The 16,391-nt window shown below is 45.0% G+C and overlaps 1 protein-coding gene across 1 annotated transcript in view; it reads right to left on the bottom strand.

The window, feature by feature from the left end:
- ARHGAP31 (Rho GTPase activating protein 31) overlaps positions 1-16,391 on the bottom strand; it is a 114,572-nt gene that overhangs the window by 26,107 nt on the left and 72,074 nt on the right. The window contains exons 4-8 of the mRNA XM_029213900.1: positions 13,816-13,898; positions 12,536-12,643; positions 11,131-11,273; positions 4,939-5,137; positions 2,754-2,878 (exon numbers count right to left, since the gene is read on the bottom strand). Of these exons, the coding sequence (XP_029069733.1) occupies positions 2,754-2,878; positions 4,939-5,137; positions 11,131-11,273; positions 12,536-12,643; positions 13,816-13,898 (658 nt within the window). The remainder of the gene's footprint in view (positions 1-2,753; positions 2,879-4,938; positions 5,138-11,130; positions 11,274-12,535; positions 12,644-13,815; positions 13,899-16,391) is intronic.

The raw sequence follows: 16,391 nt of genomic DNA, 5'->3' as shown, positions 1-16,391 counted from the left end.
ATTCTTCATGCCAGTGATTGGTTCAGGAACCTAGGCCTAAGCCAATCAGCACAGGGCACTCCCGTAGCCATAGGGATTGACCCGTGTGACTCAGTGAAGGCTACTATTGTGGGGCGGAGGGAGGGGGGCAGACAGACTCTTAACTGGGGTTTCCAGGAAAGCAGGGTCCCTTTCCTTAGGAGCAAGCTACCAGAGATGATCTTCTTTCTCCTTCTGGATATAGTGAGAGTCAAAGGTAAAGCCTAGAACTATTGTAGCCACTTTGTGGAGGCAAAGGAAGCCAGTCTGGGGATAAAGCTGACCGACAGGGGAGGGCATAGCTGAGGAAAACGCGGAGAAATGGAGACAGAGCCACTGTACTAAACCACCCCTGAAGCCTTCCCTACATCTGGATGTCCCAATAAACTCCCTCCTTGCAGAAGCCAATTGAGTTGGATTTGTCATTAATTACAGCCTAAACCACTGTACTTGCTATACCCTGTGACATCCCTCATTACTCCAATAGGTCAATGTGACAATTTCTAACATCTGTGCTTTATGATCCTTGGAGTACAATTATCACTGGGCTTGAGGAAGGTCCTTAAAAGTATTACCTCATTTTTTCCTATTGGCATTAGTTTTTCCTCCCAAATCTTTATTATTAAGAATTTCAGGGGCTTCCCTGGTGGCGCAGTGGTTGAGAGTCCACCTGCCGATGCAGGGGACACGGGTTCGTGCCCCGGTCCGGGAAGATCCCACATGCCGCGGAGCGGCTGGGCCCGTGAGCCATGGCCGCTGAGCCTGCGCGTCCGGAGCCTGTGCTCCGCAACGGGAGAGGCCACGGCAGTGAGAGGCCCGCGTACCGCAAAAAAAAAAAAAAAAAAAAAAAAAAAATTTCATACATTCAGAAAAGTTGAAGACCTCTAAACCTAGGTTGACATTTTGCCACATGTCTGCTGTATCTATCTCTTTTTATCTATCTATCTACCTACATACATATGTTTTGCTGAATCATTTGAAAGTGAGTTTCAGTATTTTGACACTTCATCCTTAAATACTTCAACTTCAGCATATGTCTCCTAAGAACCATCAGCACACTATGAGAATGTACTATTCTTCAATATCATCTAAAATCCAATCTATTTGTCCCCCAAATTATCTTTTGTAGTCCTTTTTTTTTTCAAACTAGTATTCAATCAAGTTTGCTCATTACATTTGTACATTTACCTTTTACTACTTGCTTTCATAACAATTGCCCTCATTTTTAAGCAATTATGCTTTCAATTTATAACACTAAATGTCTTTGTGGCAAATTTCTATGGCCTCCGCTTTCTGACACAATATTCAGCCGGACTGGTTATATTCCCCATTATATAGTGGTTCCCTCAGTTCCCTCCTGCATCAATTCCTAACCACTACTCACATGTAATTCCCACAGGGCAGCATTCCTATTTAAAAATCATGACCCTGGGGCTTCCCTGGTGGCACAGTGGTTAAGAACCCGCCTGCCAATGCAGGGAACACGGATTCGAGCCCTGGTCCAGGAAAGTCCCACATGCCGTGGAGCAACTAAGCCCATGTGCCACAACTACTGAGCCTGCGCTCTAGAGCCTGTGAGCCACAACTACTGAGCCCTTGTGCCACAGCTACTGAGCCTGCACTCTAGAGCCCGTGAGCCACAACTACTGAGCCCACGCACCACAGCTACTGAAGCCCGCGCACCTACAGCCAGTGCTCTGCAACAAGAGAAGCCACCTCAATGAGAAGCCTGCACACCGCAACGAAGAGTAGCCCCCGCTCAACACCACTAGAGAAAGCCCGTGCAAGCAACAAAGACCCAATGCAGCCAAAAATAAATTAAATAATTTAAAAAATAAAAATCATGACCCTCACCCTGGGGGAAAAGGGACAGATCTTCCTTACAGTAGAGTTCAATTAATAAATGTAGAAGGAATGATGGAAATGGAGAATGACCATTTGGTAAACACCACAGTAATAACTGTTGCAGGCAAGGACCACTGATGGATGTTAAAATGCATGGATGAAAGTATGATGAAAAAAGGATATTTGCATAGTCTGAAAATATCTCCCACAAGATACTTATTAATTGCAAAGGAAAAAAATAGTAACTTTACAGGGACAAACCTTGTAGATAGCACTTTAACCAAGTGCTCAAAACTGACATCACCAACAATAAAATATTGACTTCATGTGCCCCCTGATATGACACATTGAGACATAACCTCAATCTAACCATGAGAAAACATCAGACAATCCCAATCTGAGGTATATTCTACAAAATAAATGGCCAAAACTCTTCCAGAGTGTCAAGGTCAGAAAGACTGAGGAACTGTCCTAGGTTGGAGGATTAAAGAGGCATGACATCTAAATGCAATGCGGGTTCCTGGGCTGGATCCTGGACCAGAAAAAGGACATCAGAGGGACAACTGGCCAAATATGAATAACGTCTGCAAATTATTTAATAGTATTATATTGATATTAATTTTTTGGTTTTGATCATTGTATTACAGTTATCTAACATGTTAACATTTGGGGGAGCTGTGTGAAGGGTCTACAGGTTCTCTGTGTACTATTTTTGCAAATTTCTTGTAAATCTAAAATTATTTTAAAAAACCAAAAAGACTCTTCAGTTAATTTATAAGTTTCTCTTTCAGGGTTAGTGAATTTGACATAATCAAACCAAAGACTTAAGAAACAGAACTGAAAAAAATATATATATATATCTTATAAACATAACTGCTATTGATTCTTACCTGAGAGCCTCTGTCCTCTCACAAATACACTCCCATTTCTACTCAGCTTTGATTTAGAGTCTGATCCAGAACGTCCCAGGTTAAATATTGATTTCCACTTCTTTGATTTACTGGAGAGCTTTCTTCTAAAGGAGCCAAGCCACAGGGGGTTAGTTTGCTAACTAGCTATTTCAGTGGGACTTTTAAACTGAGAAGGAATACCCCAAACATGTTCTTAGTTATGAACAGCTCTGACATATCAGGAAATTTCTCTCTAAAATCCAAGTTGAGCCTGACTCTCACCCTGTCTGGGGATGCCCATGATGACCAAGCTAGGTTTTCATGAGTCAGAGTGAAGGACCACATTCCCCAGAGGAAGAGACAAAGATGTGCTATTACAGGCAGGGGAGGGGGCAAACAGAGACAGGGGTCGGTGGCAGACTCAGAGGTCACAAGCAACCACAGTTCTGGGAATTCTGGTAAGCAGTTCAGTCCTGGGTTATCAAAGATACTTATTTTTTTACAGGAGTAAACACTAAAGGCCAGAGACCTCAGTCCTGTTATGCTCCTTGCACTGCAGCCACACTGCTGGGACACCCACAGGCGAGGAGGGGGCTGGGGTAGACTTTAGTGGACTGGAAAGGGGGTGGATGAGAAAGCAACTTAGAAGAGAGCCTGGCGTGGGAGAGTTGCAGGCTGCTGGGTGTGGTCAGCGGTCACTGCAGAGAAAGGCAGAGGGCAGTCACTGTGTTTCTGGCTTTGTCTCTCATTTCTCTGATGAAGCAGGGAAAGTTGAGTGCTAGACTGGGCCAGAGGGCCTGGTGCCACCAGGGTTCATCACAGAGGCCCTGCCTGGCTCTAGCCGGCCTTGCTATCAGACTTCATAAAGTTCCAGGATGAAACCCTGCAACCTGTGGGCCCCACAGAGGACCTTTGCTCTGCAGGGTTCTCATAGAACATCCAGGTCTCAAGCACAGCATGATTTTACAGTCCATCAGAGACAGATCTGCAGTGCTTAGTGGTTTCTATTGGATCTGGCCTGATGTTTTCAAGCACTAGGCCTTGGGGTGGATTTTACATAATCGCATACCTTGAGGTATGGTATGAAGGCACAGAGAAAGTGAACTTGATTGTCCTTCAGAGGAAGTCTTCCTGACCCCTGAGTGGAAGTCTTATTCTCAGGGATTTAGGGGGGAGGGGCAGTGGGGATCAGTCTTTCGAGACAGAGAGAGAGAGAGAGAGAGAGAACCATCCATGCACTTCAGGAAGTAGAGGGGTTTCTCACCAGGTGAGTTCCAGATACCCTTCTCAGAGCACACAGTGTGACAGGCGCCCCCTACCCCTGTGCAACGTGGCAGCACTCTTTCTCCCTCCCCAGGGGGAAACAGCCTCGCCATCGTTAAGGAGGACGCTGATAAGAGGTCTGAGAGGTCTGTTTTCATACCTCCTTTCACTGACCAAACAGCAAGGCAGACACTCTCCAGTGAAAAGATTGCCTTTCGGCTCCTCTACCTACTGTCTGCCTAGGATTTCGGACCCCTGCTTCAGTCACTGCCTCCTTTTTACAGTGGGACATGGGGCTGGGAGAGGGATGTGTGGAGACCAGGGTTACCACAGAATAAGTGAGAAGGAGAAGGGAGGGAAGATATGAATGAGAATGGTGTTTGTTTTTGGAGGGGAGGGAGGGCTCTAACAGGTAAGAGAGGAGGAACAGAAGCCAGGATGCACATCCCCAGGTGCCATGTTCCCAGAGGTCTCAGTCCAGAGCGGTGCTCTCCGTCAGCTTGCCCTCCGCTCATCCCTACGCCTTCCATAGGTCCCGTGGGAGGTGCAGGGTGGGAGGAGGTGGTCAAGTTTTTGTGTTTTGCAACCTTCCTTTTGAAAATGTCAAGCTTATTTTGTCTCAACTAAGGAGTAAAGGGTTTTAGTTCTGATTCTTGACACCTATGAGCCCCACCCACACCATGGTACTAGGGATCTCCGGTGGGAGCTCAAGTTCTTGATGACTTTGGGGCAGTGAGTGAAGGCATCAGCCACTGGTGAATGTCGTGGAGGCAGCTCCCTTCTCTTCTGGAATGCTTCCTTACCCCCCAACCCAGACCACACCCCCAGCCCATGCTGCCATCACAGCCCTGAGACTCTATGGCTTCCTCCTCCGTCCCCCTCCACCTAAACATCTCCCAGAACTTGGAAGAAGGACACTTACTTGTTGTCTGGTAACTCAAGGACAGTGTGGAAGAGGGTGCCCATGGGAGGGACAATCTCAGGCAGGCTATTCTCTCTCCTTTCCTTCCGGGCAGGGTGATTAGTAGCTAAGCTCCGGGCCTGAGCTTCCTCCAGACTCACCAACTTCATGGGCAGGGAGAGGGCTGGCAACGTCAGGCTCTTCATGATCGGCCGGTTTTCTGTAAAGAGGAGAGAAGAGCTCATAGACCTCCTGGGAGGAGGCCTGGGCACTGGCTCCAGCCAGAGCCCCTATCCACAGCCCCTCCTGACCTCCTGACAGGGGCTTCTCCTGGGAGTGGTGGGGTCTATAGGGCAGAGACTACACGTGGGGATCTGACAGCCCTCCTGGCCGGACCAACCAGGGGGCACACAGGGGCTTCAGAAGGCAGCCTGCATTCCTGTACTTTTCAGACTCTTCATTCATTCCTGCACACGACAAATATATTGAGCACTTACTGTGGGCCAGAGTGACAGTAGTGGGTATTTGCCCCTGGGAACTGCCTAATGATTTGGTCAGGTGGGAATGTGTGTTCAGCCACAGAGGCAGCCTCACTCATCTAGGGTAGGGCAGGATACTACCCCTCCTCTCCGCAGCTGGAGAACATAGGCTCCAGGGGAATTGAAGGTTGGAGCCTCGACTTTCCTGAAATTACCTAGCCTTGTATCTCTGCAGTAGAAAGACATTTTATGGCTATGCTATTCCCTAAGAGATAAGTGGCTTTTTATTCACTACGCAATCATCTTCAAGTGTATGCAAGCCAATTCTTGTACGTTTTTTTAAAGAATGGAAGTGATGATGACAGATCAATGGTGTCCACGATTATCTCTTTTCTCCAAGTCAATTTTTTTTTTTTTCAAACTGGGGCAATCTTGTACCCCCTGTCTCCAGCCAGGGACATCTGGCAATGTCTGGAGACATTTTTAGTTGTCACAGGTGTGTGGGGGAATGCTACTGGCGCCTAACAGGTAGAGCCTAGGGATGCTGCTAAACATCCTACAATACACAGGACAGCCCCTCGACAAGAATTATCCAGCGCTAAATGTCAACAGGGCCAAGGCTGAGAAACTCTGATCTAAGTAAAAACGAAGAGGTCTAAGTTTGCCTCTACTTAGTATTTTGGCAACCTTGCCAGTTTTCTGTAACTTTGGAAGGGGTAAAGAGACTCAAGGGAAATTTGGACCAATTGACACTAAGAAATCACTTTTGGTATAGGACTCAGCTAATTTTCAGAAAGCACCTCGATAGCACTATTTCTCTTTGCAGAGCATGACCCTCTCTGAGTGAAATAAAACCACTGACAAAAGGCCTTGCAGACAATGTGACTGTATATGACTCTGGGGCGTTTCCAAGGAGGAGATAGTGGCCGTCATTCAGCAGGACTACAATTAGATAAATCTGTGATCCTAAAGATTTTTCAGTGAAGTTTCCAACTTTAACCCAGTTTTCCCACTGAATCCAAAGGAGATTAAAAATATTTAAATTTAATTGACTCAATACTTGTTCATAGATCCTAGATTATTTATGACTTTTTTAAACTTAATTATTTATTTACTTAAAACATTAAATCATTCTGGGAGCAACTGGAACAACAAGAAAAACATAAAGTGCAGGATCAGGAAACATAGCACCCACCTCTTGCCATGGTTCCAGGCTCCAGTATACTAAGGCCTACTCATCATTTCTGCTTAGATGTTCGATAGGCATCTCCAGCTTTACATCTCATAACAGAGCTTGTGGTTTTTGCTCCTTATCTCGAAACTGGTACCTCCTCCCATCCTCTCCAAATCGGTAAATAGCACCATGGATCACCCAGTTGTGTAAGCCAAACCTGGAGTAGGTATTTTTCATTGATTCCTGTCTTTGATGTACCCCTTCTCCCCCACATCCAGCCTATAAGCAAGTCCTGAAACTCCACCTCCAAAATATATCCTGAATCCAGCCACTTTCCTCCTTTCCACTGCTAACATGCACAGACAGTCCCCAACTTCAACAGTGGTTCAACTTACAATTTTTCGGCTTTAGGACGGTGTGAAAGCAATATGCATTCAGTAGAAACCGTACTTTGAATTTTGATCTTTTATCAGGCTACTGATTCTGTACAATACTCTCTTGTGATGCTGGGCAGCGGCAGGGAGCCTCAGCTCCCAGTCAATCACGCAATCACAAGGGTAAACAAGCAGTAAACTTATAACCATTCTGTTTTTTACTTTCAGTACAGTATTCAATAAATGACATGAGCTCGTCAACACTTTATTATAAAATAGGCTTTGTGTTAGATGATTTGGCCAACTGTAGGCAGGCGCAAGTGTTCTGAGCATATTTAAGGTAGGCTAGGCTAAGCTATGATGTTCAGTAGGGTAGGTGTATTCAATGCATTTTCGACTTAACGGTATCTTCAACTTATTGAAGATACGTTTATTGGGACGTAGGTTGAGGAAGATGTAGTCCAGTCCACCATGATTTCCCTCCTGACTTCTGCCATAGCTCCTTAACTGGTCTCCCTGCTTCTAGCCTTTCAGTCTCTGCTCCACATAGCGACCCAGATGCTCAGATCCCGCACGCCCTGTTCAAACACCTCCAGTGCTTTCCCCAGCACAGGGGACAAACCAAACTCTTAGCATGACCGACCAGGACCCTCCATCTGCTTTCCCTCTCTCCTCTTTGCCCACTGACACAGTGGTCTATAAAAATATACAGTAAAATTTTTTCAATGTATACCCCCACTGTATACACATATATATAGCTGTAAGTTATACATATATACCACTGTATTTGTTTTATGTGTAATAGAAAACATACAACATCATAGAAATTACAAAGTATACAATAAAACCAATGGAAAAGAATTCTAATAGTTTCTTCCAATACCCATACTTTGGTCTTTGGCGTCCCCTGGGTGGGGCACCCCACTTTGGAGACTGCATTTCTGTAGCTACACTGGCTGACTTTCTGCCACGCAATGAGCTCCTTTCCACCTCAGAGCTTTTACACTCCCTGTTCTCTGTGTTTGGAACGTTCATCCCCCATATCCTCACATGACTGGTTTCTCTTGTCATTCAAGTCTCAGTTCAAAGATCACTTCCTCAGAGGCCATGTCCACTCTGTACCAAAATTATACCCCCAAGTCATTGACCATCGCATTATCCTGCTGTACTTTCTTCCTGGCATTTATCGTCTTTGAAGTGATAATGTATTTATCTGTAAACTTATTTATTGTTTGTCTTTGTGGCCAGACTATAGCTCTATGCAGGGCAGCGGCTAGGCCGTTTTGGATACTGTCCCCAGTGTCTGGAACAGTGTCTGGCACATTGGAGGTGCCCAATGCTACATATTTATGTTTTAATAAACCTTGGCATATCACAATCTCTCTGGCCTCACTGCTCTCATCTATCAATTAAAGGTGTTGGATTCTATGACTTTTAAAATCTTTCCAATTTGAAGTAGAACCCTATTTCTAAATCTCAAATTCCAGAGCGTATGACTTATTCCATTTTGTGTAAATATTAAGTATGGTACCGAAGTCAATAAGAATTCATAACGAGAACATTTAAATGAAATGCACTGAATAATAATTATTGGAGGCAATCAAGAGTTAAAGCCTCAAGAGGATTGGATTTCAATATGCAGGACAAAAGCTGATTAAGGCAATGGTCATAAAAAGAACAGGCATTTCCAGGTTGGAATTAGGAACATCCTTAACACTAACAGTCATGAATGGAATCTGCTGTCAAGAAGAACATCTCCCAAGAGTCATTAATTCTCCACAATGGTTTATTTATCTGTTTAACTATTTTTTCCTCTCAGAGTCAGCACAAGGTAAGGGAAAGAGCACAGGCTGGAAGACTTAGGTTCAGTGTTCAGTCCTACCAGATACTAAGCTTTTCTGGTTCTCTGGTTCTTCATGTATAAAAGAGGGTTGATAACTTTATGATGGTTGTTGTGATAAGACCATGAGATGATACATGTGGAGCGCCTGCCATGGTTCCCGCCACAGAATAAGTCCCCAATAAATAATTGGTTGACTCAAAAGGATGAATGAATGAAAGCGTATTATTTCTCCTTTACTTTCAAAAAGGATTTATATAGCTTACAATAAAAAATACATCCATAATGTGCGAGTTAAAATAAAGATAAAAGAAACGTCAGCCATTCCTAAGTATATAGCCAAGAGAATTGAAAACATATGTTCACATGAAAAACTTGTACATGACCTCACAGCAGCATCATAATAACCAAAAAGTAGAAACAACCCATATGTCCATCAACTGATGAATGTATAAATAAATCGTGGTATAGCCATACAACAGAATATCATTCGGCCATAAAAAACAGAAATACCGATACATGAGAACATATGCTAAGTGAAAGAAATCAGTCACAAAAGACCACATATTGTGTGATTCCACTTATATGAAATATGCAGAAGAGGCAAAATCCACAGAAACAGAAAGTAGATTAATGGTTGCCAGAGTCTGGTGGGAAGACAAAATGTGGAGTGACTACTTAATGGGTGTGGGGTTTCTTTTTGGAGTGATGAAAATGTTCTGGAATTAAATACTGGTGATGGTTGCACAATTCTGTGAATACACTAAAAACCACTGAATTGTACACTTTAAAATGATTAAAGTGGTGAATTTTATGGTATGTGAATTTTAAAAGAAAGATCATAAACCACATGGAGGACAGGATGGGGGTGGGAACAATTACACCAGAAATCAAAATTTGATATTAATTGCAATTGATTACTTTGATGGTTATGCTTGATTTTCCCAAGTATATTAGCCAAAGTAGAAAAGAATGCTTTGATCAGCTAATACAAATATTTTGCAGATACAGCTCTCATACACCACTGGTTCTCCAAGTGTGGGCCCTGACCACCAGCAGCAGCTCCATCACCTGGAAACTTGTTAGAAACACAGATTTTCGGCAGCACTCCAGACATGCTGAATCAGAAATTCTGGGGATGAGATCCAGTAATCTGTGTTTCAATAAGCCCTCCCAGTTATGTGACGTATGCTAATGTTGGAAAATCACCCTCACACAAATGGTAGTTAACAGGCTTATTGATCAGCTGGATTTTTGATTTTTACAAATTAGGCTCATATGAGTTCAATCAGCGTAAACCAATACCAGTGCATTGCTAGGGTTACTTATGTTATTATGAGACTACAGGACTGAAACATCATATCTTGCATCTCATCACATCCAGCGTGAAATAGCTACATTTTTCTTGTATATAGTGGGTTTCAATGCCAGCTAGTCTTTGCATACATGCGCCCACACACTCATTGCTGTATGCCTAGTGCCCTATGCAGGGCAGAACAAAGTAAGCACTCAAGAAATGCTTGAGAAAAAGACAGATATTATACGATACCACTTATATGTGGAATCTAAAAAATAGTACAAATGAACTTATTTACAAAACAGAAACAGACTCACAGACATAGAAAACAAACATGGTTACCAAAGGGGAAGGAGAGGAGGGATAAATTGGGAGTATGGGATTAACAGATACCCACTACCATATGTAAAATAAACAACAAGGATTTACTGTATGGCACAGGGAACTATATTCAATATCTTGTAATAAACTATAATGGTTTATATATATATATATATATACACACATACATAACATACACACACTTCGCTGTACACCTGAAACTAACACAATAAATATTGTAAATCAATTATAGTTCAATTATTTAAAAAAAAAATGCTTGCAAAGAGAAGGCATGCTGAATATATATGTGAGTATGAATAGGATGCCTCTTAATTCATTCACTTAGGACTTCTGAAATATCATACTGAAAGTAAAGATGAAATCTAATAGTCGGCAGAATATTGCCAGTGTCTCTAGCTAATAACTGGAAGAGTTTAAGAACTCACTAAAAGCAACAGAAGGTATTCCAGTTCACCACACCACATTCATGGGATAGGCCATGTATGCAACTGATCAGAAACATGCTAGAGCCACACGCATACATACCACACTTTTGTTGCACAGGCACACATGTATGTATGCACGATCCCCAAACACGCAGTGTAGTCAGCACACACACACAGTTGACACTGAGAGCTAGATCTCAGCCCACTCTAACTTATTCTTGGGCCCCATGCCTAAGGCAAAGAACGGTGATTGGTAGGGTGTATGCCAGAAGGAGCCATTACCATCGTTCTCCAGAGATCCGGGTGCACCATTGTTAAAGATTTGATCCACATGATTCAGTATGAATTCAATCACCACCTGCTGGACCCGAACTGCAAGGAAGGCTGCATCTCCATTGCAACCAGTGGCTTCAATTTCTTTGGACCTGAACCGTGGAAGAAACACATTCAGTGAATGAGTCTGCCCTACCCCATGAAGCATAAGGGGGAGCCAGTGGGCCTTTTGTACAAGCCACCAGTTCCTAAATGTATAGTTTGTTAATTTGTATTACTTTAACTATTTAAGATCAATTAAAGGGACTCTCCAAACAAACTGAACAAATTCGAAACAGTTACCAGGTATTATACCTTGCAAAACTGTAAACACTATATTAGTGAATATATAGGAATTAATTTTTTTCTTTACAGGATCTTCTTCCACCTCCACACAATTGTTCTAAGGGCAGGTCATCATTTATGAAGTCATATGAAGCAGTTGATTCAGGTTATAGACAGCTAGGACCCCACCAAAACCAACAAAAGCAAAGGAAGCCCCCAAGACCCAGAAAGGCCTTTTCAAGAAATTATAACATACAGACCCATAACATTGGCCACATCCTGGTAATAGCCAGAAGATACCTCTGGGTTCCAGAGTTTCCATGGTTAGCAGGAAAGGGCTATTAAAAATCACATTTGGGGGCTTCCCTGGTGGCGCAGTGGTTGAGAGGCCGCCTGCCGATGCAGGGGACGCGGGTTCATGCCCCGGTCTGGGAAGATCCCACATGCCGTGGAGCGGCTGGGCCCGTGAGCCATGGCCGCTGAGCTTGTGCGTCCGGAGCCTGTGCTCCACAACGGGAGAGGCCACAACAGTGAGAGGCCCGCGTACAGCAAAAAATAAAAAAATAAAATAAATAAAATAAAATCACATTTGGGCTTCCCTGGTGGCACAGTGGTTAAGAATCCGCCTGCCAACGCAGGGGACATGGGTTCGAGCCCTGGTCCAGGAAGATCCCACATGCCGCAGAGCAACTAAGCCCGTGCACCACAACTACTGAGCCTGCGCTCTAGAGTCCGCGAGCCACAACTACTGAGCCCACGTGCCACAGCTACTGAAATCCGTGCAGCTAGAGCCCGTGCTCTGCAACAAGAGAAAACACCGCAGTGAGAAGCCCGTGCACCGCAACGAAGAGTAGCCCCTGCTCGCTGCGACTAGAGAAAGCCCGCGCAGCAACGAAGACCCAGTGCGGCCAAAAATAAAATAAATTTATTTTTTAAAAAATTAAAAAATCACCTTTAATTCCCACGTGTGACAACCACTTAGCCAAAAGTTTGTCTACAAGGGGCTTCGGTTTTTGAAGAGTCCAGTCTTTGTTTGAATTGGGGGCTGCTTTGAGCTCACTAGGGTAGTGAGGTGAGGGGTGGTGGTTACCTGAGGAGGTTTGGAGCCCACACCAGGGCCAGGTTCCTGGCATGCATGTTTGTCTTACTGCTGAAGGAGGCGATGTGGGCCAGGTGTCGAATCAGGTATTCCAAGGTCCTGTAACGGTTCATTTTTAAAAAAGCAAAGTAAGAAAATTTGGAGCCTGTGTGAAGCCTGAATCTGGAGATAATTTCTAAAGTTTGAGTTTAAGAGACTCTAAAATATTTCTATCTCATGAATTTTGGAGGACTATCAGGAAGATATCAAGATAGATGGAAGCAATTTTCTTAGCCTCAGGAATACTGGCTGTGGGTGGGGAAGAGGTGGGTTTGATAGAAGTCAGCTGAGGCCCTTGGAGCACCAGCCAGAGACAGAATAGGGGACTCACATCACTTGGAGCCTGTGCCTCCTTTCACCCAGGGCAGCACTGCCTCATACTGTCTTGAAACTGGGCCCCATCTCAGCTTTTATTGTAATTCTCACAACTACAGGTACCTGGTACTTGTTAGGGAGCTCATTTGATGGATGAATAACATCTGTTATTGCTGGGAAGCCCTTATACCACATCAAAACCTGCCCCCCTGGTAAAAGCTAGGCAGGCTTAGGGAGCAATGGGAAAGGTGGTAGGATTAGGGGCTAAATTGTGAGAATGAAATGAAAGGATGAAATGATGGAAGGGATGGTACTGATGAGCATACAGACAGAACAGTCAGCCAAACGCTCAAGAGCTCAAACCCTGTTTAAGAACCATCTTGGTGGGGCTTCCCTAGTGACGCAGTGGTTGAGAGTCCGCCTGCCGATGCAGGGGACACGGGTTCGTGCCCAGGTCCAGGAAGATCCCACATGCCGCAGAGCGGCTAGGCCCATGAGCCATGGCCGCTGAGCCTGCGCATCCAGAGCCTGTGCTCCGCAACGGGAGAGGCCACACAGTGAGAGGCCCGCGTACCGCGAAAAATAAAGAACCATCTTGGTTTCCATAGATTTGGTTGTGCTATGAACCTCGGTAAGAACCTAGACTATCTCTGTGAGGCTGGCTTCTGTGATCAGAATGATTCTTGTGGGACTCTGAGGGGTGCTCTGAAAGTAACTTAGACATGGGCTGTCCCTTCCCACCAGTGTCTCTGGTCAGGCACCAACTCACTCTGATAAAAGTGACCTGTTCTCTCCCCTCAACCTGCCCTGGGAAAGCCACTGTCCACTGAATTTGTTCCCTTTTATGATGCTAGCCTGCATCTATGGTATTACATCACATTGAGAGGCTGTGAATTGCTTTTACCAAGGATTCTTACCTGTAATGGGATGGGGGGAGCTCCTGGATAACATTCTGGATTCGGGCCAGTTGGCCTTCTTCCGGGCAATGCGACACCGCCTCCTGCAGAGAGGAAATGAAGCAGTCCAGTGAGTGCTCGAGAAGGGGGACACCCACCTGTGTCTGCGGGTTTTATTTAGGTTTCTGGTACTCCAGCCTCGCAGCCATGCCTAGAGATTGTCCTTCCAGGGGGCATGCTTTTCTAGAAAAAACAAACCACCTAAAATCCCTGAGGGTTCATGATGGGAGGTGTCTAACAATGTGGGCACACAGGGTCTCTGTGCATCCTCAGATGTTTGGTAGGTATCTGGTAAAAAAGGTGTAGAATCTTGGGTGTGTCCCGTGTGGCAGAGAGAGTCACAGAGGCTCACACTGGGAGAGAGAAACAGAGACAGGGAGACAGAGTGAGATGGAGATGAGAGGTTGGCTCCCTGTTTACTCAGCCAGCTATCTTTTTGGGTGCAAACAGCCACTCCCCACCTAGCCTGAGACTATCCCTTGACCCGGCTGCCTGTCATTGATGCCAGGAAGCAGGAACGACGTGAAGCCGTGCCTTCTCAGCAGGATAAGAGCTTTGCCCCTGAGACCTGGTGGCCTTGTCCGGACTTGCTCTCTGGTTGTTTCCGGTGTGGGTATTTGGTTCCCCCCTCAGCCCAGGCCCTCAAGGAGAGGCTGGGGCTTCAGTAAAGGCAGTGTGGTCACAGTCCTGCCCAGGGCTCCTGCACAACACAGGTGTCCCTGGGCAGAGTCCCCTGTGTCCCGTCCTGAGACTCTGTCCTGCCTGTGCTCAGGCTCAAGGGCCCCTCCCAGTGCAGTGGCTGAGTGCTCAAGACTGACAGCATGGGAGCCATACCTAAGTTCAAGGTCAATGGTAATTACATCTTTTTTTTTTTTTTTTTTTTACCGAGGTATAGTTTACATATATTAAAAATGTACAAATCTTCTGCTACAGCTCCCTGAGTCCTTTCATATGCATAATAACTATGTAATCCCACTCAGGTCAAGAGATACTTGAAAAGGGGCTCCTAAGCTCACTTCAATCCTTGTGATCCTGAATTCACAGGCATATGTGACTTACACAGTTTTGTATTTCCTCACAGTGCTGGAAACTTGCTTTCCATTTATATATAATGAAAAGTATAATCAGAAAATATATTCTCTAATTTGAAGATCCTAACTGTGGTGTGGTTTTCTTATGCTGTTCGGTCATTCACTGTCATTTCTTGCTTGAATGTAAAGGCTGAAGTTCAAACCCTCAGTAATGAGAATTTGGGGGCACAGAAAAGTGGAAGGAAATGAACTTTATGGGGCACCTTCTGTTTGCTGGACCCTATCCTAGGCCACACTTGCTGTGTCTGTTCTGGTCTCACTTGGAGGAGAACTCCAACACGCTCCCCCAACCCAGACCTTCCAACCCCCCTCACTTGTCTCCATTTCTTCCCACAGCACTTGCCATCATTATTCATACATATAATATACTTATTTATTAGGCTTATTGCTTGTTGTCTGTCTTCCTTGCTAGATGTAAGGTCCGTAAGTGCAGGGATGTGATGAGTCCCAGTGCCTAGAACGTGCCTGCCACATAGTAGGTGCTCCCTGTCGATCTGTTGGACTACCCGTGCTCCATTTCCCTAAGTGGGACATCATGCCAGAGCTTTGACCACCAAGTTGTTTTTGTTTGACTTTTTTACTTAATTGAAGTAAAGCATTCACAGAAGCTAACAATTTTCAAAGGCAATCAAAAATTTCTATGTGGGAAAACTAGATTTCATTTCCTAATCAGAAATGGGGAGAAATTCGGGGCTGGGAGGGTCACAATCACAGGTGTCTCAATCTTCTGGTGGGTTTGCAAGCCTGAGAACGGAGCCGGCATAAGCATGATCTCTGTGGCAATCCTTGCTTTTTGAGACGTGCAGGATGTAGAGGGTGAGGACAAGCATGGGGCCCGGAGTAAACACCTGACGCCTCTGCCCTCTTCCTGGGAGCTGTCATTTAGAAAACAGATTTGTGGAGAAGACCCTGATTCCCAAGACAGGGAGAACCTCATAAAGCAAGTGAAGGGAGAGAGCTCAGGGGAAGGAGGGGCAGAGGAATGCGGGTGTGGATCCTCCCACATTCTATCCTGCAAATGGGGAGGAGAGGTAGGCCTCTCTTCCTCTCTCGGCAAAGCTGGGATGAGCTTTGCAAAGCTTTGCACACACACACCCTTCCCAAGCCTCCCCCTCTTCCCCCCACTTTCTAAAAATGTGTCTGGGGAAAAAAAGGTGTAGGTCAATTCAACAGCCCTCATGGAAAGTTCCTTTAATATTTTAGGAAGATGTTAGTCACCTTTGCTCTGAGAGGCTGGGCGGGCTCACCCCTGATGCCTGCAGGTCCCATTTGGGACTGGTGTTCATTTCACTATTTATAGCCACTCCCTATCACACCCCAATCCTATTTGGAATCTCTCTAGATCTTTGTTTTTCTCCCAGAGGGTCTGCTCACTGCAAAGCTATTTTTCGATCTCTTTGTCTTCACCCATTAGAAGAGCAGAATCCATCAGTGGGGAATTGAGGG

The sequence above is a fragment of the Monodon monoceros genome, unplaced genomic scaffold (assembly GCF_005190385.1).
Source record: "Monodon monoceros isolate NGI ecotype Baffin Bay Population unplaced genomic scaffold, NGI_Narwhal_1 Super_Scaffold_11, whole genome shotgun sequence".
Lineage (NCBI taxonomy): Eukaryota > Metazoa > Chordata > Mammalia > Artiodactyla > Monodontidae > Monodon > Monodon monoceros.
The sequence above is the reverse complement of the archived record's forward strand: the minus strand, read 5'-3'. Positions and strand labels throughout refer to the sequence as shown.